Below are 16,590 nucleotides of genomic sequence, written 5' to 3'. Positions count from 1 at the left end.
GATTTAGTTTTTGAGTTTCAGAGGATTCAAGTGTTTACATTATCTCTTCATCCAGATTCAAGATCCAGCCGTATTATGGCTGGCAGTGCCTCCAGATCAGGACCATCCAGTGGGATTTCCATGAAATCACAGCTTCAAATCACTGGTAAGCCTTTTGAAAGGATGCATCTTTTCTGCTTAGAAATGTAAAAGTGTTTTTCCCAAAATTAGATGGAAGTTACTCATATGTTGCATTTCAGGAAGTTTAAGTTGTACAAAACTCAAGAGAAGACACACAATAGGCAGAAATATAGCTATTTTATTCAGGATTTTATCTAAAATGCATTTTGAATTGATATATTTTTATGTAAAAAGAGAAAGAAATAATTCTTTTTGAATGCTGTTAAGTAAATTGTACAAAACAGTCCTCTTTGAAATGTAGTAGTGTAATGTGATACTGTTTTTAGTTACTAACCCTTGCCATAACACCAGATCTAACACTTTCTCCTAGCAATATTTTTACATCTCAAGCTAAGTGAATCTGAGCTGCTCCTTAAATTTGACTTGCTGCTTCTCCTTTGTTGCTAGTTTTTATGGCCACCATTGGAAAGGAGCTTTAATGGAAGTGCTGGTGAGACAATTACTGTAATTGAGCACCTGTAGATTGCATAGGAATGGATTTACACGACATGCTTTGCTTTTTGCAGTGCTCCACCAACAGAGCAGCTGTTGAAACAAGTTGTCCTCACTTCTAGTCTCTGACAAATTTTGCTGAAGCCTGGGAATGGGGGGTCTGTGACTGTATGCAGGTCAATGTTTAGAAGCATCAAGGGCAAATTTTGCACCCTCAGTGTGGAAGTCTGTGGGTATATGTCGAAGTTTCACAAAGTCGATATTGTGACGATGAATAGAATTGTCAAAAAATACATGGGAAAGCTTTAGACTAGAAAGGAGGTTGGAACTGGAGAAGTTATGATGGCTCTAGCTGTCCCACTGAGGTCACAAGCTTGTTTTTTCTCAGTAGGCCATGAGACTTTAAGAGAAATCTTGTCCCTAGAGGTTGATGTTGGAGAGAAAAATTGAAATGGTTTGGAAGGAGGTGCATCCTCCACATAGCTGTGGGGAGCAGAGCTAAGGATTGAAGTGGTGATTGCTGTCTAAGGCTTCCTCCATCAAAGGCCTGTGACTCAGAGAGAGAAACTGAAGTTGAAGAAATGTCCCAGTGTTTAGAATTGAGACTATTAAGATGTTTGAACAGTTCTTAATTTCTATAGAAGTTCAGCCACAGTCTCCAAGCAAACTAGTTCCCGTGACAGGCGTTACCTTTTCGTAGACTTTTCTGTAAACACTGCCCTACCCTCACCTCCGCGTTCTGCGGCCCTCGTTAGTTTGAAATGAACTTTCAAGCTGTCTGGGTAAGACAGAACCTTGAAAACAAGTGCAAGACTGCTGACTTGTGCCGCCTCAAAGTAGGTCTCGATGCCTCTGAGATAGGGAGCGATGTTGAGGCATGAGATGCTGTAGTATGGAGGCGCTGGAGACACGAGGGGAAAGGAAGGGGAGCTATTTGTGAAAATTCACGTTAGCAAACTGAAGTTAATTTCTGCCAGATGTCTGTAATGTAGAGTTTCCCTCGGGAGCAGTTCAGAGCAGTTTATACTAAGCTACTTTTCTAAGTCTCTAAAGGAGCATAGACTATAAAGCGAATCTCGGTAGATTAGCCATATGGGCTTGAATTAGGCATCTTTTTTTAAGGATGTAGTGCAGCTGAGGTGGGTGACAAAAACACAGGAGAGCAAGTCGGTGTGTGTTTGAACAGAGTGGAGTCTGCTGGCCAGTTGGAAATGATAATATCTTGTCCTAAGTACTGTTTTGTAAGTTTAGTGTTGCCAAGGAATCCCAAGAACACTCGTAATATGAGAGACAAATGTCAGGGGCAGGCTCGTGCACACACGTGCTTCTTTGGTGCATGGAAAGCCAGGTGCGTTGCAGTTGATGCTCGATGTTTAAAAGAAAAACAAAACCACAAAACCAAACCAAAACCAACCAACCAAAAAACTGCAGTGTAATAAACTCCAAGGAGTTCTCTTGGCTGGTGATAGACAGGAGGAGATTGTAGAGGATATTTTCTACTTTCAACACTTAAGCACTTTTGTGGATCTTACACTGATTAATTATAGTGCCTGATGTTATAGAAGTGCTGTTGCATGTTTTAGGCATTTGTGTGAGCTATAGCATCGTATAAAATGATCTGGAATGCAAGACTGTTTCTCTCCATTTAATATATTTTTTATTTCTTGAGCATTGTTGTCAGGCATCAATGACCTAATACTTGAATACTGAAGCACACAACTAAACAATATTATTTGCAATTGGAATCTTATTGAATGGATTATTATTTTTCTCTTTCTTAACAGTTATTTCAGCAAAACTAAAGGAAAAAAATAAATGGTTTGGACCTAGCCCTTACGTGGAAGTCTCAGTAGATGGACAGTCAAAGAAGACAGAAAAATGCAACAACACAAATAGTCCGAAGTGGAAACAGCATCTTACAGTGTAGGTTTGATGTTTTTGTTTTCTAGTTTATTTCAGCTAGTTCATGGAATTGGCAGCAGCTGTTGTTTCTGTACCACGTTGTTGTGTTCTGCGCCACAGCACAGGTAGTTAGCTCTGTCTTGTGCATGTCTAAATTCAATCACAACTGCAAAATTCCTGATTAATTTGTGCCTTCAGGGTACAAAACTAACATTAGATTCAAGGTGAACACAGCTGCTGGTGTTTGCTTGGCCCAGTATTTGTGTTGTGAGATGATGGAAAGTATAAAGCACAGAAAAAAAAATCTGCAGCTACTATAAAACTTAGTTTTCTCTTAAGAATGTGTCACATGGAACACTGGGATAAAGGTCAGTCTTGTGCTTGCACCACTTCTTATACTTAAATTCTAGATTATTATTCTTGAGGCACCTTAAACATTCCTGCCTGATGAAAACCTTTTTGTGCCTTTTCTTTTCTTGTAATTCAGACTGATATGAAGTTTTAGTTACTACTGTTTACCTTACTTTCACTGCAAAGAAGTGTTTTCTGAAAAAGAAAACCTTGTACTTTACACCTATGCCAACGTGCAAGAGCAGAATTTTCTTTTGGCTTTTAAAGCCTGCTTTTTCTCTTTCTTTTTGTTTTTTTTTTGGGTTTTTTTAATTGAAATGTTTGTGGCTTGCACTGTGCAAGTCCACACAATAATACATGGGCAATTTTTCCTCCTGTTCAGTAAACACCGAACAGAGACACCCAATGCACATCAGCTTCATTGAAGATTACACTAATGCTGATGGAACTTAGCGGAGTAAGTTAATTGTTTTTTAGGAAATATTTTGACACAGCTGCCTACATTCCACTTGAGAATAAAAAGGAAAAGTGTAATGGCTTCTGCAAACGGGTGTTTGAAGAGGGGTTCCTCTGGTAGAACGTAGGCTGTTAGGTGGAACTGCATATTCTGAAGGGATTGTCTGCCTGAAAGTCTGGACTTGTCAACCATATACAAGTGAAATTATCCACAGAGAAAATAAACAGTCATTTGTAATAACTGTTTCTCACAATTAAAATAATTTAAACATACATAAATGTTACAGTGTTCCTTACAGAAAAAGAATGTCAGTCTGAAAAGTTACTTTGAAGTTGCTGATAGGGATTTTTAAAAAAAAAAAAAGGCAGAAATGTGTTTGTGCAATGTCAGCAGCTGATACTGATGTAAATTTGTTTCTCTGTTGTAAGGCTTCTCAAAACTCAAGGGAGCGTGAGGGACAGATGAATGTTTTACTTCTAAGAGCAACTTTTTAGGAAAAAAAGGTTTTGTGAGTCTATTCTTAATTTTAATATCAGCTATTTTGTGATGCTCATCTTTCTGCTGTTGTCAGAATACTTTTAGGAGGGAAAAAGAAAAATCTAGGCTTTTAGGTTTTTCTGATGACTGGGAGAGTTCCTTTATTCTTCAAGATTGGCCTGATCACATACACCATCTCAGCTGTCATCATCTTGCTGCAGAGTGTTTGTTGAGATTCAGCAGTTGAGCGTGGTTCGATTCAGCTTGTTTGGGAGCCAGAGGAGGGAAGGCTGAGTAACTGCTGGGGCAGAAACGATTTGTGTTTGCCACGAAATGTGGTTCTTCCCCAGTAAGGGGCTCTCCCAGGACATAACTGCTGATGTAGATCTGGGAGTGGAGAGTCTTACTGTGTAGGTAATCCTCGATCAAGAGGTTTCTTGTTTAGGGAGTGACTGCTGATGGCTTTTCGAGCCGTCAGAGATGTACCTGCTCTGCCACAGGTCGGCAAATTCAAACTTTCTTTCTGTTTGGCAGAGGCTACAGCATTGTGGTTTTGTGACCTTACCCACCTACCAGATTTTTCAGACAAGTTTGGCCCTTTTTTGCTCTACGTAGAGGCTTACATTGCCATTGTTTGTACTGCGTCTGCTCTCTGGAAGACATCTTTCCAGCTTGTAGCACCATGCTTTGACTGAAGTTCAGATTTGTGAGTCACTAAAACAAGTGGAAATTTGAGCAAAGTCTCAGGGAAGTGAAATGGGGGGTAGAAATAAATGGCTCAATTCTTCTTTGAATGATTTGGTTTGGAATTAAGATAAACTGTTGTGATAGTTGGGTCTCTAAGGGACTTTTCTGGTAGTAAACCTGGAGCCAAATATCCAAGGACATAATGGAATTAGCACACTGTAGAAGTGATACATCCTACTCCTGGAAATGGCAAGGGAAGTTTTTGAATCGCTAAGCCATGGAAGATATATCGTGTTCTGTTCTCAGTAAGTGCATTGTGAAGCCAAAGGTGTGCTAGTAAAATGTTAAATTAATTTTTTATGTATTCCTGCTTCTTTATCATAGTATGATGCAAGTATGTGCCAGCTTATTAGGGGAACAGTCATCTTCTAAAAGTATTTGAAATAACTTTTAGTAATTCTGAGTACTTCCGTTTTTATGAGATGTCCTAAAATCTTCTGGTAACCTCTTCAGAAAGCAAATTTTTCTGTCTTTCCTCTCTGTGTGAAAGATTCTTACATGAAGATACACAAATGCTGAACACTCATGAAATGTGAACCTGCACGAATCAGTCGTCTTTTCTAATCCTGGTTACACTCAGGTGCTAATTGTGAGCTGGTAGTTTTTCTATAGATACTTCCCTTAAAATAGTAACAATAAAAACTGTACTTAGTCTATGAACAGTCTTGCAACAGTCTCGATTTACATGACCTATAAGTGTGAGTGTGTACTAGAATGTGGTAATTAGAAATGGTTTCATGTTACTGCCATTATTTCTTTGTTTTTAAATACGCCCGAGTGGCAGTTGAAGTAGATTTCTCGTTTCACCCACTTCTCCTGCCAACAAATGCCTTTACACAATGCTCCACTTTTTCTTTTCAGAATTGTCACTCCTGTAAGTACATTAAACTTCCGAGTCTGGAGCCATCAAACGTTAAAATCTGATGTCCTTCTGGGAAGTGCTGCTCTGGATATTCAAGAGACTTTGAAATCAAACAGTATGAAACGTAAGGATGAGATTACCAGTACCTGCAGAATGTGTCAGGAGTTGCCTGTTAGTGAGTGCTGTGTACATCTCTGAAGATGGACCTTAGGAATTCCTTTTGTTACTGCAGTTGCATTTATGAGCTTCCTTCTACTTCATCAGTGTCATCTTTTTTTGTTAGACACTGTCTGCCATGGTGTCATTGAAAACATGGTATTTTTCACTTTGCTGGTGTGTGCAAGAGTGAAAGCCATATTAAAGAAAGGAGTGTTTCCTTCTATATAGGTTAAGAATGAAAACTTGGATATGTTCCTGGTGCCAGGTTTTGTTCTAAATATCACAGGGATATGATGGATGATTTCATGCATCTGAGAACTAGTTAGCCTTTAGGTATCCCGTGAAGCTTGAAAGAGAAATACAGAATTCCACACACCCGTTCCTGAATTTTTGTTGCTGCAGCATCTAGGTTTGTGCTGTCATATGTATGTTCTGTCCTTTAAAGAAGTGTTTGCTTCTGGATTTTTTAGATGTGGGCATGTAAGTGCAGCATGTTGGCAGCAGTGTAATGAGCTGTTCTCCTGACAGTGTTACTGTCCTGCTGAATCTGGGAAAATTACCTTGGGTAACTGCGTTGTTCTGTATGACACCAGGTACCCTGCTGTAATTCACTGGGTTTTGTTTCAAACCATCTCATCAAGAAGATTTATTTAGAGTTCTGTTCCACTGACAAACAGTTGTTTGTCCTGAAAATGTCTTTGGTCTGGGGATATGGTGCAAAATCTTCACATTCTAAATGTGAATCTTGATTTCGTTAGATAAAGGTGAAATATCAATTCTATCTTCTGATTAAAACATCTGCTCTGTATGAAGAATAAAGTGAATTACATTTCCTAACTATAGATTTTTGAGGAAAGCTTTATTAATTGCTTTAGAAGCGTGGACAGAAATGTGAGACTGATGTAATGGTAATCCTTTCTCAGTTTTCCCCTTTTTTTGTAGAAATAATAACTTTTTACTGACATCTGGAAATTATTAGCTTTACCACACAAAATATAAAAAAAAAAAAAATGGAGAGAGAAAGCTGTAGTTCTGGGTTTTGCTTTGGGTTTCTTTTCCCCTTGATCCCCAGTGGTCCATGATTAGCTTCTTGAATAAAGTGCACTTTTTTGTCACATAGTGATATAAACTCCCATTCTTTTCAAGTAGTAAGAGAAGCTCCCATTCTTTCCTGTACTTTTTCAGTTGAGCAGGTAGTGGTGACGTTGCATCTTGTTGGTGACAGAGAACCAGCAGAAGTGGTAGGAGATTTGTCTGTCTGTCTAGATGGGATGCAGGTAGATCCTGAGCTCCTAACCAACGGCGATGCCTCAAGTACCAGAAGTAAGTATCTCAGTTCAAATGTGCCCTCTGCATATATCTGGTGTACAAAGGGTTTTTTTCTGGAAGCTTTAACATAATGTTTTAATAATCCTAACAGCAGCAGTTTCCATAACTTCCTGTTTGTAGAGACCAGAACTCTTACATGTTTTTATTTGAGGTGGAGTCATAGTCCACAGTGAAGATTTTCAGTCTTGCTGTAACAAAAATAAGATCAGCATCTTTATTTTCTGGACTTTGCTATCTTATATCTAGCAAGCCCAAACTTTAATAAAAGCCTCTAGCTTCCCTGAATGTTTAATAACATAAACAGGAAAGAGTATGAAATAAGTTAGCTTGGTATCATCATAATAATAAGTATTCTGCTCACGAGGAGACATGGATTTATATTCTTCTTAAAATATCTAATTTAAATAAATGTTTTCATAGATTTCATTCCCTGTGGAGTGCTGCAGAGAGGGATCTGCTGTTCTGTTTAGTTGGTGTCTTCAGTTTCAGATAACTATTACGATTTTTAACTGAAAATCCTGAAAACATGTAAAATGTGTAATTACACTGAAATAAAAAGTAAGGGGTTTTAATTCCATTAGTGCAGGACAGGCAACAGAGCATTTTTGAAGGTATTGTACATTGTGTAGTAGAAATATTGGAGAGACTGTGTGTTGTAGCAACTAGCTAGGCAGTTAATTGGCAATTTTTAGGCTTCTGGGTTTGATTTTTTTTTTTAAAGGACTATAGGAAGCTGCTTTGAGATTCCATCTGAATATCATAGGAAAATTGAATTAACGCACTAGCTGCGTAATCATTATTTCTTAAAGCTTTTAGTCCATCTTTCTTTGCATCTTGTTAAAAGGATCAATCACACGACCCAATGGTGTGGGATTTTTTTGTAAATGAAAGCCAAATGCTGGGGTTGTGTGGGGCTTGTAGAGCAGGGCTGAGGTGTGTTGATAGGAAATACCTAGTGAAAGTAACAGATTTTCCTCTTATGCAGTACTTAGTTATCATCTGTGCTTTCTTCCATTTCCTGAAATTCACCTACTGAGAAGAGGGTGGTAGCAAGTGGAAAAAGATGTGCAGGTAGCAGCACTGAGTACTGTGTACAGTTTGGGGCTCGACAGTAAAGGTGGACATACCAAGCCAGAAGTTCAGCAGAGGGTTCCCAGATAAGCGGAGGACTGGAGCACATGAGGAAAGAGTTAAATTTTAGTCTAACACATTCTGATTGTCCAGGCTAAAGGTACTTGCAGGCAAATATATTGTTTATTGAGTAGCTTTTTAAGTTAATATTTCAGTTTCTGGGATTAAAATCACTTCCGTCACCAACAGCATGTTATAGTAAGCCTTTACGAGACTGCATCCTTGGCTTTGGCTTAGATCTGTACGTAGTTCCCATCAGAACTGACAACTGATTTCTTTGTTAATGGTGTGTAATTCTATGGAAATACAGTGTTTGTGCTGTCCAAATGAATGAGCAGTTGTGTGCTGCATATTCAAGCATTACATGCTGGCACAAAAGGCAAATACTTGCAAGGTGGCTGAATAAGCAGTTGCAAAACGTTTGCAAATCTAGGCTGAGCTGCTGTAATTCTGTTTGGAGTGCAGCCACGTTTTGTACCTCCTTGAATGCCTTTACGCTGAACCACATACAGAGAAAGGGAAGGGTCCAGGCTAGAGAGCCCCAGAAAACCAAGCTCCTGCACTTGCTTGCTGGTCAACCAGAGAGAAGATTGTAGAGAAGTTGTTCCCCTTCCTGCTCTGCCTGTCATCGTGGAAAAGGGAGAGAATATGAAAAGCCAGCTCCACTTGGAGAATGGAGACCACGGCTTGACACTGCCACAGAGACAGGAGGCAATGTTATTGAGCTGTGTGTGTTTGGGAATATTCATGCAGTCAAATGACAGCCTGTTACATCTTCCATAAAGTGAAAATATTACTCACAGCGGCCGTGGTTTAAAAAAAATGTGTACACAGAGAGAGAGATACAAAACGTGTACGCTTTTGAAATAGGATGGTACATAAACAGCACATAGTGTGTCACCTCCATCTTTGAAAGAAATGCGAGCAAAAAAGACTACTGCTTTTCTTGGAAATTATTCAGAATGTTGCTAATACTTCTGTTGTCTTTTTTTTCCCTGGTATTTAAGGTCCTACACAGAATGATAGCTCCAGAGTAAGAAATGATACACGGTAAGACTTTTTTCCTCTTTTATTTTCATACTGCCTTTTAGTGTTTGCAGTTTTGAAAGAGTAATAGTATGTTTTGTAAAGAAGACAACTGAGAAATTTCTGAGTATGCCCTACAGTAGTATCTGTTAAGATCTGAGCATGTCCTAAATAAAAATACTGTACTGTTGTACATTCACATATTAAATGGTTTTCCATATGTGCCCTATCTTCTAGCTTAGATTTGCCTCCCTATCCAAATGATCTTTTGTTTTTTTTTTCCCTTCGTGTTCCTTATCGTTCTCCCAATGATTAACCAAAGTAAAATACAAAAAAAAAAAAAAAAAAAAAAAAAAAAAATCCCACTGGTGAGTAAATGGCACTGGTTATTTTTATAGCACGGAGGTATCAGGATTATATTTAGCTTTAAGAAGATCCCAAAAGCTGTCTAGCAGTTGCAGAGTTGTAAGGTCAGTATTGGATTATGTACTTGCTGCTTGGTAGGATAAAAGTGTCACCATACTTGATGGTGGATTAATCAGCAGGGAGCACCATGCCACTTCAATTAGTTCCCAGGACTGGAAGTATTTTAAGGATCTGTACAATGCACAACACTCCTGGATGACATCCGGAGCAGCTAAGCAAAATTTCACTATTTTCTCATAGATCGTAGCTCTCTTAGCGATGTTATCTAAAATCTTCCCATGGAAGTTTACTTTTGTTGGTTTCTTTTCATGCTCAGAAGAGTGTTTCCATGCTTGGGTATTCAGCATGCCTGGGTGTGTAATACTGTAATAATAACAGTGATAATAGCTGATTTGGTTTTAATACCAGCTGGTGGGGTTTTTGGTGTTCATTAAAGGTCTGTTTTGAGGATCACGGAAATGATCTGGAATATGTCTAGCAGTGGTAACTGTTAGTGTATGATACTGTTTTGATATGCATTGTTATGCCTTAAGCCAACTGGTCAGATACACTAAAGATAAAAGGTGACACTCTTGACTTTAATGTTCAAACAGCAGCAGTGTGCTTTTGGGGCTGAGGAGAAGCCAGGCTATAGCTCTTACAAACTTCAGATCACTAACGATTTGTACGTGCTTTCATGGTCGTTTACTTTGGGGTTGGTACGGTATGAATTGTGTGCACCACACCTGGTGTAGAGCAAAAGTGTGTTTGGCAATGATATTGAGGTCAAACGTGCACGGTTCTGCTTGATCCTCTGTGACTTGTGATTTACTCAGGCTTACCTGCTGGTTTCGTTTGGTGTACATTTAAAAGAATGTCATTGTAGAGGTACTGGGCTGAAACTGTAACCTCTGGTTTTATTACTGATGGCCTATGTACTTGACCTGTCAATCCACTAGAATTTTAGTTGACAATCTTTTTATTTTGCTCAACATATTCTGAAAATCAAGTGCTTTAGAAGTAAAGGTGTAGATACCTGTAGCTCTGCTTAAGGAGCTACAAATCTGTCAGAATAGTACACGGCTAGGTATAACCCAACAGCACAGAATGGGTGAGCGCTGCCGTCTAGTTTTTTAATTCTTGTAAAGTTGAGAAGCTTATTTTCGTAGCTGTTGGTCAAAACTTTAACGCCTAGTCCTAAATTCTCCCAAATTGAGTTTAGAGGGAAAATTGGTGTATGTGTAATGAAGTTTTCTAAGAGTTTGAAGCGTTGTGTGCGTTCTGAGCACCTGTGGAGCAACGCACACAGGCTGTCCTCGGGTCTGGGTCAGCTTCACGTCTCATGGGAGGAATTCATGGGTGGAAATCGCTGAGCAGCAAAATCCAGAGCTTGGGCCTCAAGGCAGAGGTATCGAGTTGGCCAATGAAAGAGGAGATTTCAGGGACAGGTGTCATATACATCTATTTCATAATCTTTTCATCAGTTGAGGCTTCACGTACCTCAGGAGATAAACTCTTCGTGTGTTTATGCGGATGTATGGGGTTTCATAGTTATTATGAATGTGAGAACCTCTCCTAGTCATAACTGTTGCATTCTGCTGTCTGCCATCAAGTTTAATGTCATCCACACGCAATTAGAACTGTTCTCCTTTCTGTCTTTTCCTGCAAAAGGACTAACTCAAATGGCCTTGAAACCTGTGAAGATGCTGCTTCCAATGAAAACAAGACTGTTAATGGCAGTGATTCTCCATTGCTCACAAATGGAAACTGCAAACCTTCTAGACCTCCCAGGCCTTCGAGACCACCTCCGCCCACTCCCCGACGACCCACTTCGGTAGCTGGTACGTGTTCTAGGGCCAGGCATTCTCGTTTGAATGAACATAGCCATGTCTGATGCTGATTTTTAGCTACGTTTTTTGTGGTAAATTCTTTGGCAGATAACTTCTGAAGGATGATTTTTTTTAGCTTTCATTCAGTACGTGTTGTTTAATCATTGTTCCTGTTATTAGAAATTTCTTGCTTCCGTGTCTGCTAAGTAAGGGTTGCAGTGGTACTGCTACATATCGTGGAGCTGGGACCAAAAGAACACAAGTGAATGCTACTACTGCTCTAAAACGTCCACTGAGTCTGAGTCTTGCAGTGAAATCTACTGAAGGACTCACAAAACTGTCTCAAGTTGATAATACTGGCTTTTGAAATACTAGTTATTTGCTTCTGCAATTCTAGTTGAATGTAGCAGCATTCAAAACATTCATAACTCTTTTGCACTGAAATGGATAGATTTTATTATTATTATTATTATTATTTTATCTGATTATTTTAAAACCACAAAACTAGGACAAGTAGTCCTGAAAATTTAGTTCTTTTTAGGGTAACTCCTTTACCCCCACACACTGCAATCTGTTTCAGTAGTCTCGTTGTTATGTTTGAGAAATGCTGAGTCTGGATGGCAAACTATAATACAGTAATTACTTTAAAAGATTAATCCGGTGTAGTTCAGTAGTAAGGTCTGACTTGAATACAGTTTTTTAATCCCACCCACCAAATGGCATTCAGAAAAAACTGAAAACATTTAAAGAATGTATGTATTCCCCTAATTTGATAATTTCTTTCCATTCAAAGTCAAATCTCTTCTTGAAAATTTTATGCTTATTATCTCTTAAATTATTACTCCAAATAGTAAATGGAAAATAGTTAACTCATCAATGCAAGAAAGTAGTTTTTTGTTTGTAATCATTTAGTGTTTACAGAATGCAGACAACTTGCTTGTGTAAATATGATTTATTCTATCAGAAATAGCAAAATTGTGCCCTTGACTGCAGTTCTTGGATTAGAGCATTTTTACAAAGTGAGCCAAAATTGCTTTTTAGTTTTGTGTACGCTGTGAAACGTGGCTGTGTGCATGCACTTCGAAATACCAGCTCTTGCACGTTTACTTCTGTGATTTACAACTTCTGAAATAGATCGGTGACAAATAGCAGTTAAAGGCTTTTTTTTTCTTCTGTCTTCGATATCTCCGACATCACAGCAAGTGTAAATGGTCCTTCATCCACACCCCCAGAAAGTGATGGGGCCAGTGCGGGATCACTGGCAGGTACAGCTGCAAACACATCTGCAGAACAGAGCCCTGAGGGGGCCACAGCTGCAACAACAGCTCCTGCAACTGCTGCACTCACCACACCTCCAGTATCGAGACAAGTCCAGCCAGTAAATCCTCCACCTCAGACACTTACTACAGTCAGTCAAGGTCCTCTTCCACCTGGGTATGAGTTTAATGTTTTTTTTATTTTGATTTTTTTTTAAATATGCTGACATTTCTGGTTTTACTTTATTTTACTTAGAGTATGTGTAACAAAACATTGCTAACATCTGCCTTTTGCTGCATAACAAAAATCCCCCCGATATTAATTTGGAAGTTTTCATAACTATTTTGTCCGGCAGGCCTCCAAGCACGGTTTATTCAAGAAAAGAATTAATCTTTCAGATATTTTTGATACTTGTCGCACATTCCCATGTCAGTGAAACATGGAAGTTTTAAATAGTGTGACAGGTTGCTGTCTTCAAATCAGAGTGAAGTCAGGTAGTAAAATATCGGTATAGATATGTAGAAGAAAAGCTGTTATCGCCGTAGATAATCTGCAATATGTCCTGAAGTTTTGGACTTTGTACTGCAGCTCTTGGGAGCAGTGTGGGCACACTTGTTTTTCAGGCACATGTGGAATTTGCCAAATTGGTCTGTTACCTCAAAGCTCTCATTTAGATTCTAAACTTTAAAAAAAAAACCCTTAAATTTTCTAGACCCTTTGAGTGAAGGAAAGCAAAACCTTCCTCATGGGAGTGGTGTAACTGGTGAAAGATCTGCCTTAATTTGCAGACGGTTGAACCAAAAGGTAGGAGAGGTCTGAATTACCTCACTTAATCACAGGATAACTGTGAAATATCAAAGCAGTCTGGAAAAATATAAGTGATTGCTTTACCATTTTGAATTCAACAGAAATGGCAAATTAGCATCCTTTTTTCCCTGGGATGTTGCATTTGATGCAAATACAGGGTTAAGTCTGTATCCCAAATGCTGCATGTGCAGAAAATGTGACCAGTGCCCTTGAGCTCTGCGTATACGTGATCTGTGCAAAACTTGAATATTTTGATGTTTAACATTAAATTAATGTTACTCTGAAAGGGGATTATGATCTGCAGATGATTCTGTTCAACAGGTTATCAATATACATGATATTGAATACAAATCTTTGCTTCATGGCTTGCTGAAATTGTATGCCTAGGCATGAATTTTAGCTTTAGTTTCCCAGAAACGGACGGTGGCAATGTAGAATGTTTTTTGTGTTCTGGTTAACGTGGAATTACTGTTAATATGAACGTTGTACCACTGTATATTCTACAGCATTTTGGTGCATCTCGTGAACCAAGTGTTAGCTTCAAGCATTTTGTTTAGAAATAAGCATTTTATGAAAAAACACGTTGATGAATGGTTGGAGTGTTTTGATTTGGAGGAAGATAAAAATATTGTTTTATTTTCAGTTGGGAGCAAAGAGTAGACCAACACGGTCGAGTATACTACGTAGATCATGTTGAAAAAAGAACAACGTGGGATCGGCCAGAGCCTCTTCCTCCAAGGTGAGCCAGGATAAGTTGTACTATTGTTTAGGATACGTCTGGACTTTTCCGAAATAAATTGGCTGGTGGTTCGCTAAAGCTAGAAAGCGTGTTTGTAAATAGACATGTGACCCATGTAAACAGTTGCTCCAAGTTGTCTCCAAGGAGTTCAGCAGAAATGCATAGTACATAGCGTGGAAAAGAGTTGGATGGTTAAAATAACAGAATCTGAATTTCCTGACAAAGATGAAGCAAGTGCATCTTCACTGAGAAACAGATTTAAGTTAAAGACAGTAGACACCCCCAACAGTAAAAGAGAACCAAAACCACAGAGAAGTGTTTGGGCATTGAGGTAACTCTCAGCTTGAGCTATAATGCCCGTGGTTGCCTCTTTATCCCAAAGTTACTGTTTGATCCTTTGATCTTATCTCAGGGTTCCCAGCTGCTAATTTACTATTCCTCTATAAACCAGCTTTGGTTATTAGGCTTTTCCAGCTGTTAGCATCAGAGCAGCCAGTGATGTTAGTCTCTACATGGAAGCAGTGTTCACATTTGTTTTATGTTTCTTACTTTTTAAAAAATGTAAGAAAAAGAGAAGAATGACTCTGTTGCACTTCATTCATCCTCAAGTGGTTCGCACACTATGCAGAACTACAAGGTAAAAATGTGGGATCGTAACGAGAACCTGGTACTAAAGAACAAAACCTGTCAGTCTCATAAAGGGAACCCACCTGTCATACTCAATTTAATTATTTTGAACCCTTTGAGAGAATTGACAAATGTATCACTTAAACTTATTCAGAATGGTAGTGTTTTCACTCAAGTTTTGTAAATAATACTGATTTAATATGAACTTAAAAAAAAAAAAACAACACGAAAAAGAAACAAAAAACCCCCCACAAACAAACAAAAAAACCCAAACCAAAACTCAATGTCCACACCTTCCTTTTCTGCAAAATTAGAGTGTGAGGAAATCTTGCATTGTACAGCCCAAACTGTCAGGGTTTTTGCTGTCTTTTTAGGAGAAACCAGCAGACTATTGTATTATGGGTTGGGCGGGATAAATGCAGTAATGACAGTGTAGTATTGACTGTGGTTTGTGTAGCTCTTGAAAACTATTTCCAAAAAATCCTGAAAGTGCAGTAAATGGAATGAGTCTGACTTGGTATAGTATGCAACAAAGTAAAAGTGATTCTCCTCAAACAATTTTAGCTCTTACGTAGTTTTAGTGGAGGGCAAAAGGAGAAAAAATTGCCTGCTGATGAGCCCACACTTTATATCCACTTCCAACATACTGTTTGTCTAAAAGTGCTTCTGAGCCCTTAAAATTGTCTGCTATTGAGAACTGTTGCTTGTAATTTTTTTTTAAAAGCTGGGAGCGACGAGTTGACAACATGGGGAGAATTTATTATGTTGACCACTTCACTAGAACAACTACATGGCAGAGGCCAACGCTAGAGTCCGTCCGAAATTACGAGCAGTGGCAGCTTCAGCGCAGTCAGCTTCAAGGAGCTATGCAGCAATTTAATCAGAGATTTATATATGGGGTAAGGAACGGTACCATGACTCTAAAGGTTAAGACAGATATCTTTTCCAAGTTTTCAACCCATTAATCTCTCCCTTCTGCCTATTGAAAGTGTATTTGTGTTTGGGTTTTGGGCGTGCTCGTGGGTGACTTTTCCCAATAAAGATACTAGACTTGGTTATGGTTTATTCTTTATGATAATAGAGTATCTGTGTGTGTGTAGCGTGGCAGGAAGTAATGATTGGTAACTTAGTTTGTGTCCTTGCAACGACTGCAAGTAGCACATGCAGTGTCATGGCTTTTATTTGTCAGCTGAAGATAGGTGGTGTTCTTTGGTAAAATTTATGTGCAATATTGATAAAAGCCATTGGTTCAAACCAAACTACAGCTTAGTAATAAGCTGCTTTATTTGTATTACATCTTGTATTGGCTTGGCCAAAGACCTGCAAGTTAAGCAAGCTCACAGGACATATATTTCTGCTTTGGGTAGAATGAAATCTGCACAATCAATGTGATGAAAGCAAAAAAATTAAAAACAATCCTTCCAGAATTTCAAATCGGTTATTTCTGTCTGATGAACAGTAGAATTTAGATTACTCCAGCTCATTCTCCTAGTTTATCAAGAATGGTGTAGGTTCTAAATTTGCTGTATGTGTAGAGAATAAAAATGGACCTTATAAATGGTGATAGGGAGGACTGTACGGAATGCAGGAATGAAGTGATTTGCTTTCTCATTGTTTTGGGTGCTGCTGTACTAATTTCCCTTCTGCGTAGGCGGGGGCACTAAAGCACTAAATGAGGAATAATCATTTTCTTGGCACTGTACTTAATTAAGCATGCCAAGGTCTTCTCTGTGGAGAAAAATAAATCGTTGGCGTCTTTGCTTCTCTGTAACATTAACAAAAATGCATTTGCTTCAATAATTCATGATGGCTGTGGTAGAACATCTGGAAAGCAAATGACGAGTCATTAATGCACTGTTTGTTTGTGTGACTT

General features: G+C 38.7%; 1 protein-coding gene across 1 annotated transcript in view; it reads left to right on the top strand.

Annotated features, from left to right (window-relative positions):
• The window catches only part of ITCH (itchy E3 ubiquitin protein ligase), a 66,972-nt gene that overhangs the window by 29,728 nt on the left and 20,654 nt on the right, over positions 1 to 16,590 (top strand). The window contains exons 2-10 of the mRNA XM_086622653.1: positions 56 to 145; positions 2,397 to 2,535; positions 5,408 to 5,532; positions 6,753 to 6,890; positions 9,035 to 9,077; positions 11,130 to 11,299; positions 12,487 to 12,721; positions 13,995 to 14,090; positions 15,442 to 15,616. Coding sequence (XP_086478779.1) covers positions 76 to 145; positions 2,397 to 2,535; positions 5,408 to 5,532; positions 6,753 to 6,890; positions 9,035 to 9,077; positions 11,130 to 11,299; positions 12,487 to 12,721; positions 13,995 to 14,090; positions 15,442 to 15,616 — 1,191 coding nt within the window. The 5' untranslated portion in view covers positions 56 to 75. The remainder of the gene's footprint in view (positions 1 to 55; positions 146 to 2,396; positions 2,536 to 5,407; positions 5,533 to 6,752; positions 6,891 to 9,034; positions 9,078 to 11,129; positions 11,300 to 12,486; positions 12,722 to 13,994; positions 14,091 to 15,441; positions 15,617 to 16,590) is intronic.

The sequence above is a fragment of the Tauraco erythrolophus genome, chromosome 18 (assembly GCF_009769465.1).
Source record: "Tauraco erythrolophus isolate bTauEry1 chromosome 18, bTauEry1.pri, whole genome shotgun sequence".
Lineage (NCBI taxonomy): Eukaryota > Metazoa > Chordata > Aves > Musophagiformes > Musophagidae > Tauraco > Tauraco erythrolophus.
This window is presented reverse-complemented; position numbering and strand designations above follow the sequence as displayed.